This window comes from Macrobrachium nipponense, chromosome 1, assembly GCF_015104395.2.
Source record: "Macrobrachium nipponense isolate FS-2020 chromosome 1, ASM1510439v2, whole genome shotgun sequence".
Classification (NCBI taxonomy): Eukaryota; Metazoa; Arthropoda; class Malacostraca; order Decapoda; family Palaemonidae; genus Macrobrachium; species Macrobrachium nipponense.
In genome coordinates this window covers 169428248-169452509 of record NC_087200.1, presented here as the reverse complement: position 1 = coordinate 169452509, position 24262 = coordinate 169428248, and the positions used below count along the sequence as shown (strand labels likewise).

At 40.5% G+C, this 24262-nt stretch overlaps 1 protein-coding gene across 3 annotated transcripts in view; it reads right to left on the bottom strand.

The window, feature by feature from the left end:
* Positions 1-24262, bottom strand: part of LOC135219814 (thioredoxin domain-containing protein 16-like) — a 439137-nt gene that overhangs the window by 239613 nt on the left and 175262 nt on the right. For all 3 annotated transcript variants that reach the window (XM_064256898.1, XM_064256899.1, XM_064256900.1), the window contains exon 9: positions 15587-15759. In XM_064256898.1, the coding sequence (XP_064112968.1) occupies positions 15587-15759 (173 nt within the window). The remainder of the gene's footprint in view (positions 1-15586; positions 15760-24262) is intronic.

Sequence of the window (24262 nt, the reverse complement as noted above, 5' to 3'; positions counted from 1 at the left end):
CGTTTTTCGACCATTTTGGTAGAGTCAAAGTTGACCGAAGGTTGAAAGTTTGGCAATTATCGTTATTTATATGAAAATATTTCAAAACTGATAAAAGCTACAATCATGAGTATTTTATTGTTGTATTCTACATAAAAATGCGCACATTTTCATATATAATACTTCATCTAACGGCTAATTTACAATGGTACAAAAATTATGTCAAAGTGACGAAATAATTTCCGAGATGTGTCACAGATACTTTTTAGTGCGGCAAGAAAGAAATTCGCGCTTGACGCGCTGCGAACGATTGTAAACAAAAAACACCTTGATCCTTGTGAACTCCAGCCATTCCCCCAAGCCGCGTGATTCAAAAGTTTTAGGCTGGTAGGCCTATAAGTCTTTTTTTCTGCGAATTTTAAAAAAAACTTTTGTAAGTCGACGTAAAATACGTCCAGTCGGCACACGGGAGACAAAAAATGTTGACGTAAAATACGTCCAGTCGGCGTAAGAGGGTTAACAGCTGTGGCTTTGAGCTTCTCTTCAACAAGTTAACCAAAGGTGAAGGAGAGATAAATTCTCTCATCTAAGTGAGAGAGAGAGAGAGAGAGAGAGAGAGAGAGAGAGAGAGAGAGAGAGAGAGAGAGAGAGAGAGAGAGAGAGAGAGTTGTCCTTAGTTAAGAGAGTGAAATCATTTATGAGAGAGCCAGAGAGAGAGAATTACAAGAATCGTGCAACCTGCTAATCACAATACTCCTCCACCTGTCACATTAAATTGACATATTTGACTCTGGCATCTAGCTTCTCTTAGAGTTAAGGGGGCCGGCCACTACCTTCGCGGTAGCAGGGAGTGAGCCGTAGCACGGCTCCCCTTTTCTAAGGGGTTTTGATGTGGAAAAGGCTAATTGGAGAGGCTGCTGTGGTAGTGTTTTGCACTCGCCCCAGATTCATACCGACACCCTTTTAGAAAGGGTGAGCGAGTCAGAATATTCTGGCATGTCCAATTAGGCAGTTCTCTGGTATTTTAGCAATAATTTACCTTAGAAATAGCGCTAAAGGAACGTATTTCATTGGGCTACACGGCCAGAAATAGATTTTTCCTACGTCAAAATCCCTTTTTTAAGGACAGGACTTTGATATTCATACCACTTGATAAGGTGACTTGGGACATCTTCAAACCACATATGATTTTCACCTCTGACCTTTGGTTTTGTGATGCCAGGGCGATTTATCCCAAAAATAACCATTTTTCAAACTCTATCTCCTCCTTTGATATTTAATATTAAGACCTGGGATTACTACCATATATAGACCTGATGTAGACCTCCAATCAAATGAGGGTTGTTTTTCTAAGTCATTTTTTTTGCTAGATATGAATATTTCATTATGGTAAAAAAATAAACCCTATAAATCAGGAAAAAAAAAATTTTTTTTAAAAGAAGAAACAAAAATTGGAAAAAGGGGCTTGATTTGATTGTTCTATAATGTCTTTCTGAGTTATATACCAAATTTCAGTGCTATAGCTTCAAAACTAAGTGAGAAAATAGATTTTGAAGGTCAATAAGTATAGTTTTGAGATATAGCCATTCAAAGTTTTCCTTTGTATGTTTGTAAAGACAATGTTAATAGATAATAATTATTATGAATGCATATTTCTGTTTTGGGTATTAATAAACCAAAACCATGTTATTAATCATAATTTAATCATAAATGATAATCCCTTTGCTCATATATCATAGCCTGGGGCACTGCGTCAGGGAAGATGGGACACTCCTTCCTATGCAACTCTCTCTCTCTCCCTCACTAACTTGGCTTATTACAGTGAATTTTCTTCTTCTGTATGTTAGCAAGATGTTTTCCTTGTATTTTCCTCTTTGGCATGATAAAATTCTTGCCGAAACAAAGATAAACAGACGTAAAATCAAGAGAATGTTAGAGGTGAAACTCGAACGTGTACTCTCTTTTTATAAAGACAATGTTAATAAATCATGATTATTATGAATTTTATATTCCTTTCAGGGTATTAATAAACCAAAACTATGTTATTTATCATAAATGTAGATCCCTTTGCTCAAAGACCATAGCCTGGGGTACTGCACGACGTGTGCGTCAGGCAAGACGGGCGTTCCTAACTATGCAACCCTCCCTCTCTCTCTCTCTCTCTTCACTAACTCTGCTAATATGAAGTATATTATGATATTCTGTAATCATATTAGAGCAATTTTTCTTCGTCTCTATGTTAGTGAGATGTTTTGCTAGTCTTTTCCACATTGGCATGATGGAATTCTTGCCGAAACAAAGATAAACATGTAAAAGCAAGCGAATGTCAGAGGTGAAACTCAAACATGTACACTACAAGAGGTTTCTCCTCGCACTGGTTGGTGATAAACTGACAAGTTCCCTCCTGCCGCCTCATGGAATCTCTACAGATGTCATTGCTCACAATTTCTGACAATAATTATCAAAATTTATGATAAAAGAAGAAAAGTTGCATTTTCTTGTACGGATCAATATTTTTGGCTTATTGAGTTACGTTTACTAATTACCCTGTAACTAAGAAAGTAAGAGGAACTTTGACGAAATATTTCATATACGTATTCTCCATTGCCAAACGAAGCTCCTTAACCCTCTTACGCCTAAGCCCTAAAAACCAAAACGTCTCCCGTATGCCGAGGCGGGTTTGGAGTAAGCGCGGAAGTAGAAAAAATAATTTTTTCAAAAAATCACAGTGCGCTTAGTTTTTAAGATTAAGAGTTCATTTTTGGCTCCTTTTTTTGTCATTGCCTGAAGTTTAGTATGCAACCATCAGAAATGAAAAAAATATCATTATCATATATAAATAATGCGATATATGGTAGCAAAAAAAATTCATACATAATTGTATTCAAATCGAGCTGTGCGGAAAACAGTTAAGCTAATGAGTTCATTTTTTTTAGTTGTATTGTACACTAAATTGTGATAATTTGGATATATAACACATTGTAAAACGATCAAAGCAACACAGAAAAAATATTATCACAAGATGATGCATGAATTCGTAAAATGCAGACGTAAAAAAATGTTTTTTTTTAAATTCACCATAAATCTAAATATTGTTCTAGAGACTTCCAATTTGTTTCAAAAGGAAAATAAATAATTGAATATTACGATACTGTAAGAGTTTTAGCTTAGAATTGCAGTTTTCGACCATTTAGGACGAGTTGAAGTTGACTGAATGTCGAAATTTTTATATATATATATATGCAAATATTGCAAAAATGAGAAAAGCTACAACCTTCAAATATTTTTTTTGTATTCTTCATGAATTTACGCACATTTTCATATATGAAACTCAATAAAACGCCTAATATGAAAAGGAGCAAATATTAGGAGAGTGCAACGTACGCATTTCGGAGATTTGCGGCCGCGAATCGGCGTGCGGAGGGAAAGTTTTTTTAAAAATTCACCATAAATCTAAATATTGTGCTAGACACTTTAAATTTGTTTCAAAATGAAGATAAATGACTGTATATTACTAGATTGTGAGAGTTTTAGCTTACAATTGCGTTTTTCTACTATTTCGGTAGAGTCAAAGTTGACCAAACGTGGTTTTTTTTCTATTTATCGTGATTTATATGCAAACATTTCGAAACCTTCAATCGATTTTAGTTGTATTCTACATGAAATTGCGCACATTTTCATATATAAAACTTTATGTAACGACGTAAGGAATTTTTTTTTTTTTTCATAAATTCACCATAAATTGAAATATTGTGCTAGAGAGTTCCAATTCGTTGCAAAATGAAGGTAAATGATTGAATATTACTAGAATATAAGAGTTTTAGCTTACAATTGCGTTTTTCGACCATTTCGGTAGTCAAAGTTGACCGAAGGTTGAAATTTTTGCACTTATCGTTATTTATATGAAAATATTTCAAAACTGATAAAAACTACAACAATGGGTTGTTTTTAGTTGTATTGAGCATGAAATTGCGCACATTTCCATATATAAAACTTAATGTAACGGCAAATTTAAAATGGTGCAAACATTACGACAACCGCACAATAAAATTTATCGGAAGAGTTACCGCACGGACGTAAGGAAAAAGTTTTTTCATAAATTCACCATAAATCGATATATTGTGCTAGAGACGTCCAATTTGTTGCAAAATGAAGGCAAATGATTGAATTTTACTAGAATATAAGAGTTTTAGCTTACAATTGCGTTTTTTGACCATTTCGGTAGAGTCAAAGTTGACCGAATGTTGAAATTTTGGCACTTATCGTTATTTATATGAAAATATTTCAAAACTGATAAAAGCTACAATCATGAGTATTTTTTAGTTGTATTCTACATGAAATTGCGCACATTTTCATATATAATACTGCATGTAACGGATAATTTAAAATGGTGCAAAAATTATGTCAAAGTGACGAAATAATTTTTGAGATGTCACTGATACTTTTTAGTACGATAAGAAAGAAATTCGCGCCTGCGTAATGATTGTAAACGAAACAACGCCTTGATCTGTGGACTCCCCGCATCCCCCAAGGTGCGTGATTCAAAAGTTTTCGGCTGGTAGGCCTATAAGTATTTTTCCGCGAATTTAAAAAAAAAACTTTTTTGAGTAAACGTATAATACATCCATTCGGCATACAGGAGACATTTTGACTCAACGTTTAATACGTCCAATCGGCGTAAGAGGGTTAAATTTTTTCATGACTGCATTTTTCACCCTATACCCCCTTATATAAGGGTTCTGGCCGGCCCCCTTAAACAAAGGATGAAGGAAAGGTTATTTTGTTTCTTTAAAATGCTACCAAATAAGAATTTGTAATTACAGTTACTATATTATAACAGGTAGCCCCCGGTTATTGGCGGAATTGGTTATCGGCAGTCTAGTTTTATGGGTAAAATTGGCTATTTCTGGGCTCAGTTCGTGTCGCTGCCCGAAATATCCTTTAATCCATTATTTCTAAGGTAAATGTACTAACACATACCAGAGAATAAATAAAATAAAGAAAAGGTCAGTACAACTGACTCGCTCACCCTCCAAGAGGGTGTCGGTATGAACACTATGGCGAGTGAGACCACTACCACGAACCGCTTGCCAATAGAAATCTCCCACTACAAAATCCCCACAAGAGGGGAGCCGACCCACAGAGTGGGCAGCAACTACTACTACTCCATCCCATGCTGCCGACTGCTGCGCCTCTGGTGGCCATCCTTTTCAGTTAGCGCACAGCGTATACACGTGCCCTTTTTTGCTCTGTGTTTTTGTGCCCTTTTTTACTGGATTTATTCATCATGGAGCGTACAGCCATCGCAGCAGCTAAGTTAAGTAATCAGTGATTATTGCTATTTGGTTTTTTCCGACCTTGAGTCAGTATTTGCCGTTTTTTAGGTATAAATACGAGCTCTAGGTCGGAAGCATGGCAGCATGGTTCTGCCTCGTGGCGGGTTCGTTCTTGGTCTTCCATACCCAGAACCTTCCCTTACTTTATTACGCTCTGTTTTTAGTTATCCAATTTATATTAAGGGTACAGCCTACGGGGTTTATGTCATGCATGCATGTCTTTTTCACCTTGCGTAGGCATCTTCCATCCAGACCCTAGCCACAGCTCTTAGTATCGGCCCCGGCTAGCTTTGAGTGGTAGACTTTCTTTCGGGTTAGTCGTACACTCCTGGATTTTTTCTCCTACTGTTTTATTTTCTTTCTTTACGTTTAGTGATTTTGTTTAATTATGTATTATGTTTTACGTTAGTGTACGGCGTCTGGCTTCACCTAGCCTAGGTTATGTCCTATTGGTCCCATATGCTTCCGCTCTTCAGTTCGGTTGCTTCTCTATAGCATCTCTCTGATCAGTCGGTTGTGTATCCTAGGCTTTATTGTTTCATTGTATCTCTTGTTACCGCTCCGTGGTCACTACGTGATCACGGAGCAGCCAGACGCCTGTCCAGTCATCTTTCCCTCCTCCCGCTCTTCCATAGGGCCGGGGGGAGGGTTGGTCTGCCCACGCTCGCTCCACATACCCGGGCCTGCCTCCCTCTCCCCCTAGGCGGAGGGTGTAGGGGGACGGGACAGACCCAGACTGGACTCGACCTCTCCAGCTTCTCGGTACGCTCGGATGGCTAAGGGGGGGGAGACTGGCCTTTCCCCCCCTCCGTCGTTACTCCGTCGATCCGTTGCTAGCGCGAGTCTGTTTGCCCTCTCGCCCTTTCCCACCTTACTGGGGCTCTTTATCTACCGGAGCTCCGGCATCCACGTGGAAAGGTGCTAGTTCACCCTGACGGGCGGACTGCGGCATACAGTTGGTCTCTACTAACCACTCCGTCGCGTTGATATCGCGACACGCTCCGCCACGCACCGGACTTAGTCCGGTACGTCCCATGTTTATAGGTTTAAGATTAGTATTTAATTTAAACTATATTAAGTTTAATTTAAGCTACATTAAACCTTCCCTCCATTGCATGCTCACACCGGATCTCTCCGTGGTTATAGCCTATTCAGGCGGTAAGGGAGGAGTTATGCCCGAAATTTTTTCGCGCTCCGGCATGCAGCGGAGTTCTTTTAACCTTTAGCCTGTAAGTGATATCTTTTAGGATGCTCATGTATCTTTTCACTTACAGACCACCAACTGTGAGCATCCGGGATGCAATGCCATGCTCCAGGACCCCTGTGGGCATGAAGTCTGCCGATCCCATGCTCCATGCGCGACTCCGCACGGGAACCTTCAAGTCTGGTTTCACGAGACCTGCACAATTTGCTATGATCTGGTGAGCCAGCTCTTAGACGGGGTAAGTATTTCCAACTCCGTTAGCCAATCCCTACAAGGTTATAGTTCTTAAGTTTAATTTTAATCTCTTATCTTAAACTTAAGCTAATTTTATATGGGATCTCGCATCCTCTATAATTTTAAGTTAACCTTTTACTTAAGTTTTAATTTTAAGTTTAATCTTAAAAAACTAACAAATACCCTCTCTTCCAGGCTCCCGCTGTTAGAGACACCGCACTGGCAACCCTACGGGCCTGGGTCGGCGGTTTTGGGAAGAATGCCGCCAAGGGTCAGCCCTACATACTTGAGAAGAGGTTGGCGGTCCTGATCTTCCCCGGCGGCAAGTCAACGGGCTACGTCGACCCAGCAGAGGCAGCCCCGACTATTGCGTTAATTCAGCAGCAGCTCGCCGCTTCGTTGACTGAACCAGGCCAAGACATCTCGTCGGAAGTCGCGACACTGGACTTAAACATTGAACCGATGGTAGGTGTTGACGACCTGTTGGTCGAGGTGAGTATGTTGGACGCCCAAGGGCTTCCCTTGGGCGCCACTGGATCTTCTACTCCTGCAAACTCTCCAGCTTCCTTCCAAGGCTTTACAGGAGCTGAGCTTTATACTTCTCCTGATGCTTCTGTTAGACCTAAGGTCAAAGGACAAACGGTGGTTAAAACCTTGAGTAAGACGTCGTCGTCGTCTAAAAAGACGTCGTCGGCGTCAACATCTCGCAAGTCTCCGGCTACAAACCCCGGAGCAGAGAGGTCTAGAGCTTCTGGGTCCGGCTCCAAATCCTCAAGGAGTAGATCCTCCAAGGAGAGATCACACACTCCAGCGGAGTCAACCGTTTCTCCACTTCCTTTGGTTCCTGTTCAGAGCTACCCGTCCACCTCCGCAGCAGCTTCGGCTTTGGATCCCAATGCTGGCCTGTTGCAACACATGGGGGATCTGGTTGGGTCTCTCAAGAACAGTATGGAACAGATGTTCTCCCGGTTGTCTGATAGGATCAACTCCCAGGATAACATTATCGCCGGACTAAGCCAAGCTCCGCTAGCTACTCCCCCACCTTTCGGCACAGGGATAGCTCAGTTGCCACCACATGACTCTCTGCCTCCGTTCACTATGAACAATCCCTGGAGAGTGGCGTCATACGCCCCCTTCCAAGACGGGCTTATTTCTATCCCGGAGTGTGGGACTCGAAGGATTGAGGACTTCGAGTTCTACCCGGAAGATCTCCAACCGCCGTTCATCGGCTACGCCAGGCTCACCGCCGCTGCCATGACGCGAGATGATAAGGTCCCTAAAGAGACAGTCCTCTATTCACGTGACCAGGCTCAAAGAGAATGGCTCAGGTGCTTAGAGGACATGGATTGTTCAAACACTAAAATACAGCCTTTTAAGAGTCCATTAACAATCTTCACAATGGAAGAGGGTACTCCGCTTCCTTTCCTTACAAAGATTGCTACGGTCACTATTCCAGCGGCCCAAAAGGGGGACTCATTACCGCAGCTAAAGGAAGCGGACCCTACATCTCCTTTACTTCCCTCAACCGGAGATTTGTGGGAAGACCTGCCCAACACTTTTTCTGCGGGCAAACTCAAACCAGACTGTGCTATGGAGCAGTTTGGTGAGAAGCTGCCTAGACTCCCAGATAGCCTCATTCAGGCAGAGTTTGATGCCAAGTCTAGGCTGGCCAGGTCTCTCAACACCATGGCCATGACTGAGGTGGCTACCATTTCTTATGGTTCCGAGCCACTGTTCAAGCTGATCACCAAGTCACTGACTCAAACGGTGCAGTCTGACATGTTCGAGTTCGCCACAGCCAGAACAAACTGTCGGAAGCATGTCCTCCAGGAAGCAACTATTCGGCATGAACCGAATAAGTTGCTTTCATCAAACATCTGGGGAGCAGACCTCTTCCCAGATGCAATGGTAAAGGAGGTCCAGGCAGAGGCTACGAGGCTTAACCAAAGCCTTAAGGATCGTTGGGGTCTCACTGCAAAGAGACGCCAAGATCAAGCTGTCAGGGGTAAGGCTCAGAAGAAACCCAGACATTTCCAGCCTTACCAAAAGAAACAGCAACGGTTTGCCCAGCCTGTTTCGGCTGTTCCGTTGGTGCAGGCAGCCCAACCCTCTACCTCCAAGGCCCAATCACAGCCTATTTATGTGATTTCCCCCCAGCCTCAACCTTCCACCTCTTACGCTGTCTCCCCAGCCTTCAACCAAGTGTTCGAAGGCCAGCCTTTCAGAAGTATGACCGCTCGGTAAGGGAGGCAGAGGTAAGCGATCCTTTCGTCAGAGAGGATCGGGAGGGTCCCTTAATAGAGGAAAACACTTCAGGGAGGACGCGGAGGCTACCAACATCAATGAGGACTTCCAGGTAGGAGGGAGGCTGTTTCTCTTCCGCCACCGGTGGGGATTCAGCAAATGGGCACAAAGCATTGTGTCGAAAGGCCTGGGTTGGAGTTGGGTGGCGAATCCGCCCCCACCCAGACCTTTCCGCCAACTTCCATCCAAAGAATTGACGGAGTATGCGGAGGACCTCCTTCAGAAAGGAGCAATAGCGAGAGTCAACAGATTAAAGTTTCAAGGGCGCTTGTTCAGCGTTCCAAAGAAGGCTCACAAAAAAGAAGGGTAATCTTAGACTTGTCCCGTTTAAACTTGGCCATTCACTGCGACAAGTTCAAGATGCTCACCATCTCGCAGGTGCGGACTTACTTCCCGTGGGGCCGTCACCACCTCTATCGATCTTACAGACGCATACTATCATATCCCTATTGCAAGACACTTTCGCCCGTATCTGGGCTTCAAGATAGGAGATCAGGCATTCTCCTTCAAGGTAGTTCCCTTCGGTCTCAACGTAGCACCCAGGGTGTTCACGAAGTTGGCGGAAGTGGTCGTCCAACAACTAAGATCGCAGGGATTATGGTAGTAGCGTATCTCGACGATTGGCTAATTTGGGCTCCAAACAGTCGAGGAATGTCACAAAGCAACACTGAAAGTAATCCGGTTCCTGGAATATCTAGGCTTCAAGATAAACAGGACCAAATCAAGACTCACTCCGGAGTCAAACTTTCAGTGGCTGGGCATTCAATGGAATCTATCCTCCCATACTCTGTCGATTCCATCAGCCAAGAGGAAAGAAATAGCGAAGTCAGTAAAGCAATTTCTAGGACACAAACTTGCTTCAAGGAGAACCCAGGAAAGGATTCTGGGTTCTCTCCAGTTTGCATCAGTGACAAACATCTTGATGAAAGCCAAACTGAAAGACCTAACCAGAATCTGGCGCTCACGAGCAAATGTCAGGTCCAGGGACAAATTATCCTCAGTACCTCAGATTCTACGGAATCGTCTACGCCCTTGGGCAAAAGTCAAGAACTTTGTCAATATCAGTACCCCTTCAGTTTCCTCCTCGGGGATTACCATCCACACAGACGCTTCGTTAAGCGGTTGGGGAGGATATTCTCAGTTCAAGAAGGTTCAAGGAACTTGGTCACCCCAGTTCCGTCAGCTTCACATAAACGTACTGGAAGCAATGCGGTGTTCTTGACTCTAAAAAGGTTACGTCCGCCAAAGAACTCCCACATAAAGCTAGTCTTGGACAGCGCAGTGGTAGTCCATTGTATAAACAGGGGAGGCTCCAAATCACGTCATCTAAATCATGTCATGGTAGCCATCTTCTCCCTGGCGGACAAGTTCAGTTGGCACCTCTCCTCCACCCATATAGCTGGAGTGAGAAACGTCATAGCAGATGCTCTATCCCGATCAGTTCCTCTGGAGTCGGAATGGTCACTGGACAACAGTTCGTTCCAGTGGATTCTTCAGAGAGTTCCAGGTCTGCAAGTGGTCTCTTCGCATCCCAAGCGAACCACAAACTCCCATGTTATGTGGCCCCCAACCTGGACCCTCTGGCCTATGCCACGGACGCCCTGGCCCTAGACTGGAACAACTGGGAGAAGATTTATGTCTTCCCTCCAGTGAATCTTCTCCTGAAGGTGCTGAACAAACTCAGGACGTTCAAGGGTCAAGTGGCTCTAGTAGCCCCAGACTGGCCGAAGAGCAATTGGTACCCTCTAATTCTGGAACTGGGTCTTCGTCCTCTTCGAATTCCCAATCCCAGGCTCTCCCAGTCAGTGCAAACGAAGACTGTGTTCGCTTCCTCAGGAATTCTCAAAACCCTAACTTTATGGATTTCATGAAGTTTGCAGCTAAAAGAGATGCGAATATTGATCCTCAAAATATTCTCTTCTTGGAATCTGATAAAAGAGATTCAACTTTGAGACAGTACGATGCTGCAGTCAAAAAGTTAGCAACCTTCCTGAGAGAATCAGACATTAGAATCATGACAATCAATTCAGCTATATCCTTTTTCAGATCTTTATTTGAAAAAGGCTTAGCAGCTAGCACTATTACGACAAACAAGTCAGCCTTGAAAAAGATTTTTCAATTTGGTTTCAGCATAGACTTGACAGACTCCTACTTCTCGTCTATTCCCAAGGCTTGTGCTAGACTTAGACCTTCTGTAAGGCCTACGTCAGTATCATGGTTCTTAAATGATGTTCTAAAGCTGGCTTCAGAAATTGATAATGACACATGTTCATTTATAATGCTCTTATGAAAAACTCTATTTTTATTAAGCTTGGCTTCAGGAGCTAGAATTTCAGAACTGTCGGCATTATCCAGGGATCCGGATCATGTTACATTTCTTCCCACAGGGGAAGTGCTACTTTCTCCGGAACGTAGTTTTATAGCTAAGAATGAAGATCCTTTGATGAGGTGGGAACCATGGAAGGTTGTACCCCTTCCACAAGATATTTCTCTTTGCCCAGTATCGACCTTACGAGCCTTTCTGTCCAGGACCTCCTCATCCTCATCGGGTCCTCTCTTTAGGAGAGAAAAAGGTGGTACTTTATCTATTAAAGGCATCAGGCAGCAGATCCTGTACTTTATTAAGCAAGCCAATCCTGACTCCTTCCCTAAAGCACATGATGTCAGGGCAGTAGCGACCTCAATTAACTATTTCCAACATATGAATTTCGATGAGTTGAAAAAATATACTGGATGGAAATCGCCGACAGTATTTAAGCGTCATTACTTAAAGTCCTTGGAAGCTCTGAAATTTTCAGCAGTTGCGGCGGGTAACATAGTTTCCCCCGACTCTGCTTAATCTTTAGTAGAAGATCCAGTCCTCCTTTCTACCTATCTCGCCCAACAGTTCGTCTATACCTGCCATGTTCATCTACGTTTACCTTGAGTCTTAGCTGCTCTTATGATGGTATAGTGGGTGCCCCTTATTTTTTTGCTAGGGTCACTCACAATTGATTGTATATAATGATCTCTTGGATGTGATCCCCTTATTTTTATGCTAGGGGACACATCGTATTTTCAATGGTTACGGGTTTTGTATATTAAGTCATATACATTCCCTTTTTATGTTATTATTGAAGTTTGTTCTATTCAATTTATTGTTATAATTGCTTTGAGTCCTTTGTACATAATATCTATACACAGATACTGATTTCGACATATATTCCATGTAAGCCCTGTATATATGTTAAATTTAAGTTAATTTTAAGAAATATTATTAGCGTTAAGTTAATTTAAGTATATCTATTAGCAATTATATTTCTTTATTTTATGTTATCTTTTATTTGAGACCCTTTTTGTCTATTTGGTTTTATTCTTTACAATCTTGTGCTATTTCTCTGGTACGATTTCGCGCAGCGACACGAACTGAGCCCAGAAAAGGGATTTTGACGTAAGGAAAAATCTATTTCTGGGCGATTGGTTCGTGTCGCCAGCGAAATCCCGCCCTGCCCATCCCATCGCTCAAGATTGTCTGCTAACTTCAGGATGGCCACCAGAGGCGCAGCAGTCGGCAGCATGGGATGGAGTAGTAGTAGTTGCTGCCCACTCTGTGGGTCGGCTCCCCTCTTGTGGGGATTTTGTAGTGGGAGATTTCTATTGGCAAGCGGTTCGTGGTAGTGGTCTCACTCGCCATAGTGTTCATACCGACACCCTCTTGGAGGGTGAGCGAGTCAGTTGTACTGACCTTTTCTTTATTTTATTTATTCTCTGGTATGTGTTAGTACATTTACCTTAGAAATAATGGATTAAAGGATATTTCGCTGGCGACACGAACCAATCGCCCAGAAATAGATTTTTCCTTACGTCAAAATCCCTTTTATGGCGCCATAACAGGCCGAGTTCCAGTTACTGGAGCCATAAGGATTCTTGTGGCATGCCATAAGGGTGCTCATGGCACTGATAACCGGTTATGGGAGCCATAAGCACCATTATGGCCCGATAAATTGACGAATTTCGGTTAATGGCAGATTCCGCTTATCGGCACATCGCCGGGAAAGGAACCTCCGCCAATAACCGGGGATTGCATGTTTTAGGGCTGTTGCCTTGTATAATAAGGCGCCCTATGAGGTAATGTTAGACTTGCGATAATCTTACGCTAAGTCGGTTGGTATTGCACTTCCATATTCATGGGAGTGTCTTGGGGTTTGTAGATCACTTACGAAGTCGGTATTATCTTCTTTGGTTATGACGACGATGTGTTAAACTCATGATGATTCGGTGAGGAGGTTCTTGTAGAAAACACGAAATATAAAAATATATATATTCTTGAAGTTTTACATGCTGAAGATCAGATATGATTGTACAAGTCTTCTATGACGATAGCTTGATCGCTTCTGCCAATGATGATGGCTAATCCTATTCCTCTACATGATAAAGCTTAGGTAAAGAGGTACAGGTCTTCTAATGACGATAGCTAACTCTCTTCTCCTTGTCTACCATCTCTGTTACAAGTTATGAAGGAAGCAGATAGTAGCTCGAACATATGAACATACAATCAGATGACATAGTTACATACGAACACACAATCAAAATGAGACACGCTACAGATCACGTAGGCCGTTTGAATTATAGGTCGCGGTAGTTGTCTCAAGCAGGGAGCTTGGACTAAGGTTTATAAACAAATGAATGACTACAGGTGACGGCATGTTATCTTAGCCTACTTTTATTGTATACGTCATCTTTAGCGTCTCTAGTCTGATCACATTCCTGCAAGCAATCTGGTTGACCTCTTTAGTTTTAGTCTTTTATATATATGGACTAACATTCCATATTTTTATTATGTAAACACTTACACATGTATTATTATTTTTATGTATTATTATAATTATTATTATTATTATTATTATTATTATTATTATTATTATTATTATTATTATCTTAAAATATTAATAAACATACCTACAGTGTTCCCCTCGTATTCGCAGGGATGGGTACCAGACCCCACCCCCGTGAATAGTTGAAACCTGTAAAAATGCTTAAAACTGCTTATCTTGTTAGTTAAAACTCAAGAATGTTTATATCTGTTTTTTTTTAATAGTTTTATCACAGGAATTTGTAGATATTTCTCATAGAAAAATACTGCAAATAGGCGAATTTTGCCAGAATAATGGGGGCATATTTTCCAGAAAGAAATCTGCAAATACATGCATCCACAAACCAAGAGTGCGTAAATATGAGGGTTCACTGTATACATGTACTAATGAAATTCTCTTATCTCAGTGAGAGAGAGAGAGAGAGAGAGAGAATTATTATTTTCATGTGTACACTAAATGATATATCTTAATGTTATATAATGTACACATAAAAGCTTAAAAACCTATTACATAAAAAATTAAACCAACACTTTCTCAAATCTTCGCAAATGTTGCGTTCGCGTTTCCGTGAAAAACTCACATATGATTTCTGGGCTCAGCCTGTGTCGCTCCGTGAAATAGGTTCCTTTAGCACTATTTCTAAGGTAAAATATTGCTATAATACCAGAGAGAAGCTAAATTGGAAATGCCAGAATATTCTGGCTTGCTCACCTTTATTATAAGGTGTCTGTATGGTTTCTGGGGCGAGTGAAACCACTACCACAGGTCCTTTTCCATTTAGCCTCTTCCTACATCAAAAAACCTCAACTAGAGAGGAGCCGACCTAAGGCTCACTACTCGCAACCGTTACGGCTAGCGCCTCTGACGTCATTCCTTTGATAGCACGACCACGCTGCACACGCGTTTTTCTTTGCTGTGTTGTGTTCTCGCTTTGGAACCCTTATTTTTCAACATGGAACGTCAAGCTGTTTCTGCATCCAAGTTAAGTACTGCTATTAATAGTAATTTTTCATTTATATTTCACAATGTTGTGAATCAAAATGAACTTGTTTGGTCTTTAATGTTCCATATCTTTATAAAAATAAAAAATAAAAATAAAAGGATCCAAAACTTTCGGAGTAAGTTATTAAGTTGACGTGCAGTTGATCTATCACCATTTACTCGTAACTGACTGCCTGGACACTGGAGTATTGTACGACAATATGCTATGTACTTGATTGAACACTGGCAGAAAATTGGGCAGGCATAAGTTACACTATACCATTTAGACACACTTTAGTGGTTTGAAAAGCAGTTAATAGGCAGCCATTTACACTTTAACCATACATATTGTGTTACTTTGTTCTTTTTTGTTAGTCGCAAATAGCACACCTTACAGAGAGGGTTTATTTTACTAAGTTGCTCTTCCCTTCCCAAGTGGTCTTTGGGTAAGTTATTTTTAATGTAACTCACAGCATTGTCACTATACTGTTGATGTGCAGCAGAGAAACTCTTTTAAAAGCACATGTCAGGGTAACTTTAATTTTAATAAACTAACCCTGCATGATAATATAATATCTTTCTGGGTTTTAGTTAATTTTCAATCCTATTATATTTTTCACACTCAATCACTGTCAACAGAAATCTGCTGCTATTAGCACGTATGCACAAGAAAACATTTTAAGGATCTGACTTACAGGTCAACTGTTATTGTTGCAACAGACCCATGAAGAAGTTGGGCTAGATCTGGTGCAAGGCCAATAACACGGTGTTTACAAGATGAATCATAAATAAGAAGGACCCAAGGGAGTGATGTTCCATCATAAGGAGTGATGACAACATTCTTGGTAGGAGAGACATCCAAATCATGCTGAAATGAAAGATTTAAAGCATGAAGACCATTTTCATATTAGTTATAATCATCATCATCACCATTTTAATGTCATATGATCAGACTTTCAAAAGAATTGCAATAAAAGATCTGTTTTCAAATGAACTGTGAAAACTGGAGCAAGGCAAAGTTAGAAAAGTTGAACAGCTCTGTAGGAAGAAACCAAAGGGGAAGGATGAAGAATATAGAGTAGATAGTTCTTTTTTGAAGAATAAAGAGTATACACAGTTATTCAGAAGAGGTCTCAAGGAACATTGCAAAAAGGTTTTATCATCTACAATGCAAAACATTATGAATGATATTAGTAATCTGGCCAACAAGGTTTTTATTTTTTGTAAAATAACAAAAAAGAAAATGTTTGTACTCTTAAAACTTTCTGTACTTTTAAAATATAATTGAGATTCAAATATACACTTGATAAAACAATTATGATTGTGAACAATTCCCAAGTTCTAACAGGTACTAAATTCTCCATTACAATTCTCTCCTTTCAATACCATCCAACATACTGACAAAGTAACATCAACTGCAACATAACCCTGGCAAAATTACTGACATGCATAAAACGCTACTATATTATAAAACCATTAGCAGTTTTAGTTAACCATTGTTTGAGACTATTAACAATAAAAAAAAGGTTTTGACATAGGAAAAACCTATTTTTGGAAGTTGCTGTTGAGTCCTAAGGGATTACCCTTTCCATGGTCTATCCAGAGTTCCATGGTGACCAGACTAATGTCACAGAATTCTCTTAACTGAGTCTTGTGGCCGGGTATTGTGTGTGACAAATGATAAACATTATAACATGTGATAGAATACAAATGGACTCGGAATAAGAAGGCACTTCCTATTAGCCTCAGCAAATTCTAATACAGTAATATCCAGAACTTACACCAGGTTAGGTTCCAGATCCCATCACGCAAGAGGAATTTTCATCTAAGTTTGGCACGGTTTCTAAAAATGCTAATAAATGCTTACTTCTAGAGTTTGAACACTAAATATGACCCTAATCATGCTCCTTAAATATTAAGCTAACTTTTAACTGAAACTAAAGTTACTGTAATTCCATTTAAAAGTTAGCTTAATACATTACCCTTAAAAATAGAACTAAATGGTTGGTAAAAATATAGAAGTGTGTGAGGATTACATACGTACAACATAGTTCTCTCTTCTTTCCCCCTTCACACAAACTCATCTATTTTTAGAAGTCTTCTCAACCACTTTTAAGAAATTCTTGATTTTGTCTCTCTTTGTTTCTGAAAATCCTTTTCATGAACAAACAGTGCTTTTTATTTGGACTAATACAGTGGACATTCTATATTCGCATTCTCCGGATTTGCAGACTCATGCATTCGGGGTATTTTCCATGAGAAATATCAACAAATTCCTGGGTTTTTTTTATCAATTTCATCATAAAATGCACTTTTTGTGATAAAACTATTAAAAAACCAGGTATAAAATCTTTTAGAGGGGTTTTCTTGAGTTTTAACTAACAAAATAGGAGGTTTTAAGCATTTTTATATGGGTTCCAACTACTATTCGCGGGTTCTAACAATACACGAGGGGTTCTGGTACACATCCCCGCGAATACAGAGGGACCACTGTACAACTCTTAGTTACGTGTCTGTTTTAGAACAGGCATTTACAGTTCTAGAAAGTAAAGGTACAAATAAATCAAATAAAAATTATGTATCTATGTTACTGCTAACAACAAAAGAGAGAGAGAGAGAGAGAGAGAGAGAGAGAGAGAGAGAGAGAGAGAGAGAGAGAGAGAGAGAGAGAGAGAGAGAGAGAGAGAGAGATATCTTTATGTAAGTATTAAGCTAATTTTTAAATGAAATTAAAGTTACTGTAATTAATTTTAAAAGTTAGCTTAATACATTACCCTTAAAAAAAAAATAAATGGTTGGTAAAAACAGGAGTATGTGAAGATTACAGAGAGAGAGAGAGAGAGAGAGAGAGAGAGAGAGAGAGAGAGAGAGAGAGAGAGAGAGAGAGAGAAATTATGCAAATACCACTGATCACTAATCTGGCAAAACTCTCCCTCCTGTCACATTACTTGGCATATTTGACAGCTCTGGACTTCGAGCTTCTGGAGTTAAAAAGAAAGATGAGGGAGAAAATTCTTTATATGCATCATTTTGGTATTTACAGTTTTATTATTATTATTATTATTATTATTATTATTATTATTATTATTATCATTATTATCATTATTATTATTATTATTATTATTATTATTATATTACTGATATTACCATTATTATTTGAAAATATTAATAAACATATAATACAGTATATATACCATAAAAATTCTTTCATCTCAGTAAGAGAAAGAGAAATGAATAGTTTTTCTTACTTAAAAGTGAAATGGAGAGGTTATTTCTTTAAAATCCTATAACAGGTTTTGTAATTACAGTTATTAATTATTTGAAAATATTAATAAACATTATATATACTACAAGTACCATAAAAATCTCTCATATCAGAGAGAGAGAGAGAGAGAGAGAGAGAGAGAGAGAGAGAGAGAGAGAGAGAGAGAGAGAGAGAGAGAGAGAGAGATTATTATCTTTATTAGTATTTAATGTTATTAAATTTACACATTAAAGCTTGAAAACTTAAAAAAATACATAAAAAACTGAACAAACACTTTTTCAGGGTTTCTTCAGGATTCGAGATTATTGTTGTGTTTGCACTCGCGTTTCTGCGAAATACTCGCATATGATAATTAGTTAGGTTCCAATGAAAAGTTTGCACTATTGTGAATTCGCGCAACTCGAATCTCATAAGACAGGTATTATCGTACCCAGTTTACCTATGTCAAAACCCCAAGAAGAACAAGAAGTGGTTATGTGAATATGCACCACCATATTGTTTACATACAACCAAAATCCGATGTTTACATACAACCAAAATCTGACCAAGCTACCACTCCTTTCTGTTGGTCAATGCAGGATGATCCCTTACAGAAAATCCCGTCTTTTCATCAAGGAAGTAGGAGAGTTTTGAGGACTCAACGGTGACTACCAAAAATGACAAACCTGAGGTCTTAAAATAGGATAATTTTCTAGCGCCTAGCTGGATCCGGTTGAACAATCAGAGATTGAAAAGCAAGGAATCTGTGAGATCTGGCAATGCATGCATATATCAGGTGAAAACTGGTCAAAGACCACGACCCACACTACTGCATTTAGTCCTTCCCAACCCAGGATGTCATAAGATGACAGAGGGGTGCCTAGAGGTGGGCAGTAAAACTTTAAGACCTCAAGTTTGTAGCTATGAAAAATAAAAATTCCCTTAGAAAATTTGTCATTTGTTCATACGCAAACAAACCTTTGGTCTTGACAATAGGATAGACTTATACTTGCAGGGAGGTACAGACATCCTAAACTGGCTGGGGGCCAACGCACCAGTCCAACTCCAAAAGAAATATCTACAGGAGAGTGACTAATGCCTGTGGGAAGCTAGATAAACTGATATCTAACAACTCAGCTATCTGGGTTACATACAATGGTATGTGAGAAGATTCATTGCAGAAGGGAACTAAAGAGAAATTCTGACTGTTCAGTGACAAACCAATACATCAGGGTTTATTATCACTCCTCACTCCCCCTTGCAAGAGAGTGGAATATATGCTACTGAATAGAGGGTTTGACTATTTGAACACGAAGCAAGCAAACTACCAGCATGACTACCTTACTGTATCAGAACAGTCCAGCAAATGACGTGTTTAATTCCTCAACCCACCCGAGGGAAGAAGGAAAGGAACAAGAGAAAGAAAGAGACCAGCCAACTCACTCATTCTCTCTTCCACACAATCAAATCATCTTAGGTCGATCTGTTGGACAGCTACCACGGGACCCAAGGAAAAAGTGTCCATATACCTGTGAGCAACATCCTCAAGATAGAAAGAGGTGAACGTGGACTAGCATAGCCAAGTACCAGCGCTCAAAAGTCTATGAAAAGCTAAATTCTTCTTGAAAGCCAGAGAGGGACCAATACCCCTGACGTCATGTGTTCTAGCCAGCACAGACGCGGCGGCGGAATCATCAAGTCAAATACTTAACCAAAAAGAGATTGTATTCTTGGACACTTCATTCTTAGAATGTCCCGAGCTAACAAAAAGCCTATGAAAACCTGACCTAAGATGTCGTGTCCTCTTAAGATAGCAACCCAGAGCCCTGACAGGACACAGGAAGAGCTCTTGAGAATCACCGCCCACAAAGTCATCCATAGATGGAATGGAAAAGGAGGCGAACCTGTCATCCTGCACTGAGGGATTCTGGGTCTTAGCCATGAATTCCAGGACAAATTCGAAGGACAATGACCCCCCAACCCCTGGTGTGCTTCACATCATAGCTCAGGCAATGAAGCTCCTCCACTCCCTTTGAAGAAGCCAAGGCCAAGAGGAAAACCATTTTAAGCGTCAAGTTCCTGTCTGATGAACAATGTAAAGATCCATAAGGAGCTTTAGTGAAACTTCTCAGGACCAAGGAAACATCCCACATTGGAGGCTTAAGCTCCCTTGGAGAACACGACTGCTCAAACCATTTAAACAGCAAGGAGAGTTCCCAGGAGCAGAAACAGACAAGCCTTTCTCATCTCTGAGGAAGACCAAAAAGTCTCCTATGCGCTGGATAGAAGTTCTGAGTGGAGAGAAACCTTGTTTACGACACCAATCACAGTATATCGCCCATTTACCTTGGTAAATGGCAGAGGTAGATTTCCTGAGATTGTTAGACATATGTCCTGCTCTCTTCTGAGAAAAGACTCTTGCTCGGAGATACTTGATAGCCTTCAACTGTGAAGAGACAGGGACTCTACTGACTGGTGGTTTCTTTCTATGTGCGGCTGACAAAGAAGATGCCGCCATGGGGGAATCTCCCTTGGCACCTCCAACAACAACGACAACAGATCAGGAAACCATTCTGCCTATTGCACAGAGGAGATACTGATGTCATCATGAGATTTTGCAAGCTCATCGTCCTGTTCAGCACTTGGTGGATCAAGCAAAACGGAGGGAAGGCATACACCTCCAAGTTGTCCCAGGGATGTTGGAATGCGTTCTCTGCTAATGCCAGAGGATCCAGAACCACTGAACATAAAACCTATGGTTTCCTGTTGAACTAGGTTGCAAAGAGGTCCAGAATAGGTCTCTCCCAAACCTGGAAAAGCCTGTCTGCCATGACCTGATGAAGGGACCACTCTGTGCATAGGACCTGATCCCGATGACTGAGCTTGTCCATGACCACATTCCTTTTGCCTGGGATATACCTGGCTGAGAACTCCACTGAACTGATGACCACCCAATGGTGAATCTCGACTGTCAAAACGTGAAGCTGTCGCACTACCAGTCCCCCCTGCTTGTTCACATAAGCGATCACTGTGGTGTTGTCTGACATGAAAACTACACAATGTTGATAAGCTGCCATTTGTCCTCCACACACCAAACCCCCGAAGCAATGAGGCCGCCTAAATGAGCGCCCCAACTTGCAAGGGAGGCATCTGAAAACAAAAGGAAGTCCAGTGGCAAAGAACGCAGGGGAACACCCTCCAAGAGATTCTGATTGTCCAATCACCAAAGATCTTCTCTCACTTTTAGGGACAGAGGAACCCTTATCAAGAGTGAGTCTCCTGCCGGAGACCAGAAGTCCCTGAGTCTCCATTGCAGAGACTGAAGATGAAGTTGCCCATGATGGACCAGCTTCTCCAGAGAAGATAAAACTCCCAGAACAACCTACCACTGATGAGCTGACTGATCCGGCTGCGACAGGAAGTCGCAGGCCACTACTCACAACTTCTCCAACCTCTGATCTGACGGAAAAACCCTCGAGGCTGCCGTATCGATGACCATGCCTAGATAAAGAATTCTTTGACTGGGTACGAGATTTGATTTCTCTAGGTTCTCCAAGATGCCAAGTTCCAGACAAAACCGAAGCAGGCGATCTCTGTCCTGCAGCAGCTTCTCTCTGAACTTGCTAAGACCAACTAATCATTGAGATACCTCAGCAAATGGATCACTTGAGAATGAGCCCAAGTCGAGATAAGAGAGAAGACCCTTGTGAACACGTGAGGGGACGTCTTGAACTGGAATACCTTGTCTCCAAGAGAGAAGAGAAAGAACTTCCTGGATGATGGATGAATATGGATTTGGAAGTACAAGTCCCTTAGATCTATCGACAGCATGAAGTCGTTTTCCCTCACAGCTGCCAACACCGATCGCAGGGTCTCCATCTTGAACCTCGTCTTCCTGACAAAATGATTCAAAGGGCCTTTGGCATGAAGAAGATGTGAGTGTAAAACCCCAGAGACGGACGCACCACTTCCTCTATTGCACCTTTGTCCAGCATTTTCTGCCCTTCCCCCTACAGAGCTAAGAACTTCGGAGAATCTGGGGGATACACTCGCGTGACCAGAGGTCTGTCCAAGAACTGGGGGGAGAAGTCGAACGGTAGTAGATACCCCACCTGCAGGACATCTATTAGGGCTTGTGCCTTGTATGATAAGGCGCCCTATGAGGTAATGTTAGACTTGCGATAATCTATACGCTAAGTCGGTTGGTATTGCACTTCCATCTTCAATGGAGTGTCTGGGGTTTTGTAGATCACTTACGAAGTCGGTATTAACCTTCCCCCCCTTTATGACGATGTGTTAAACTCATGGTTCGGTGAGTTCTTGTAGAAAACACAAATATATAAAAATATATATATTCTTGAAGTTTACATGCTGAAGATCAGATATGATTGTACAAGTCTTCTATGACGATAGCTTGATCGCTTCTGCCAATGATTGATGGCTAATCCTATCTCTACATGATAAAGCTTAGGTAAAGATGTACAGGTCTTCTAATGACGATAGCTAACTCTGTTCTCCTGTCTACCATCTCTGTTAAACAAGTTATGAAGAACAGACAGTAGTTCGAACATATGAACATACATACAATGACATAGTTTCATACGAACACACAATCAAATGAGACACGCTACAGATCACGTAGGCGGTAGTTGTCTCAAGCAAGGAGCTTGGACTAATGTTTATAAACAATTGAATGACTACAGGTGACGGCATGTTATCTTAGCCTACATACTTATTGTATACGTCATCTTTAGCGTCTCTAGTCTGATCACATTCCTGCAAGCAATCTTTTATATATATGGACTAACATTCCATATTTTTATTATGTAAACACTTACATTAGCTCGGTCAGCTACCAAAACCAACCACTGAATATTACTCAAGCTTGACTTGCATTTGACTTATAGGAGTGTGATACAGACACTATGTGAATATAGGTATATATATAAGTAAATAAAAATTCATTGTGTACATGAATTGATTCAAGTAATAAATATAAAACAAATGATATTGGTAAATAATAGTGATCACGGATATATAATGATACAGTTTTTCACTTCATCTCATTAAGATACATATGCTACAGAAAATACTAATGTACTCTGATAATTGCATAGAATGAAGATTATTTTAACTGATAAAAAATTTCATATATGAATTGATAAAATTATTAATGGTTATGCTGATTGATTCGTTGATTTTTATGCTAAATGTTATATATCTGATTAGTAATTCATATACTAACTCATAAATAACTGCAGATATTGGTAAGATAAAAGGTAACATATTGATTAGAGGCTACCTGATTTGTTTTATACATATGTATATGGATTCATATAATTATGTTATTAATATATGTGCACTTTAAATAGATTCCTATTGCGTACACGCAAAGATATATTTAGATTCTGTTATTTAGGATCATTTATATAAGAGATTCCTATTGCGTACACGCAAAGATATATTTCGACTCTGTTATTTATGATCAATTATATATAGATTCCTAGTGCGTACACGCAAAAAATATATTTCGATTCTGTTATTTATGATCAATTATATATAGATTCCTAGTGCGTACACGCAAAAAATATATTTCGATTCTGTTATTTATGATCATTTATATATATAGGATACATGACCGAGGTTATACTACTTCACATTTAACTAGCTTTCGAACCACTTTTCGTCCATTAAACAGTTCCAGACAACCACCTATAGCCACTGAAACGGCCTTTTTCAATGGTTAAAACAAGGGGAAAATTTGCCTGGGCGGGTCCAACGTTCCATTTTGCGCTCATACTTATTCTCTGCATCCTAAGCTACACGATTACGTTCGCGATGAATAAAAAAAACATCCCCAGCACGAGTCCTTCGCCAGCAAAGTAGAGTTGAATATCCTTCGGGTCGTAATTGTCGAAGTATGTCCCATTCGTAGTCGATTCCGACGAGCCGGCGGAGCATTCCGCATTAAACGAGATTAACGACGAGATACGGTGTCGGTCGAAGAAGTCCATGAAATTCCTTTCACATTGTAGGCGGTTGTTACTTGACTGTAGTCGTCCGCTGCGACGAACGATTTTTTGAAGTTGCGATGTGAAAACTCTCGTACTGCAGGATACTGTAACCA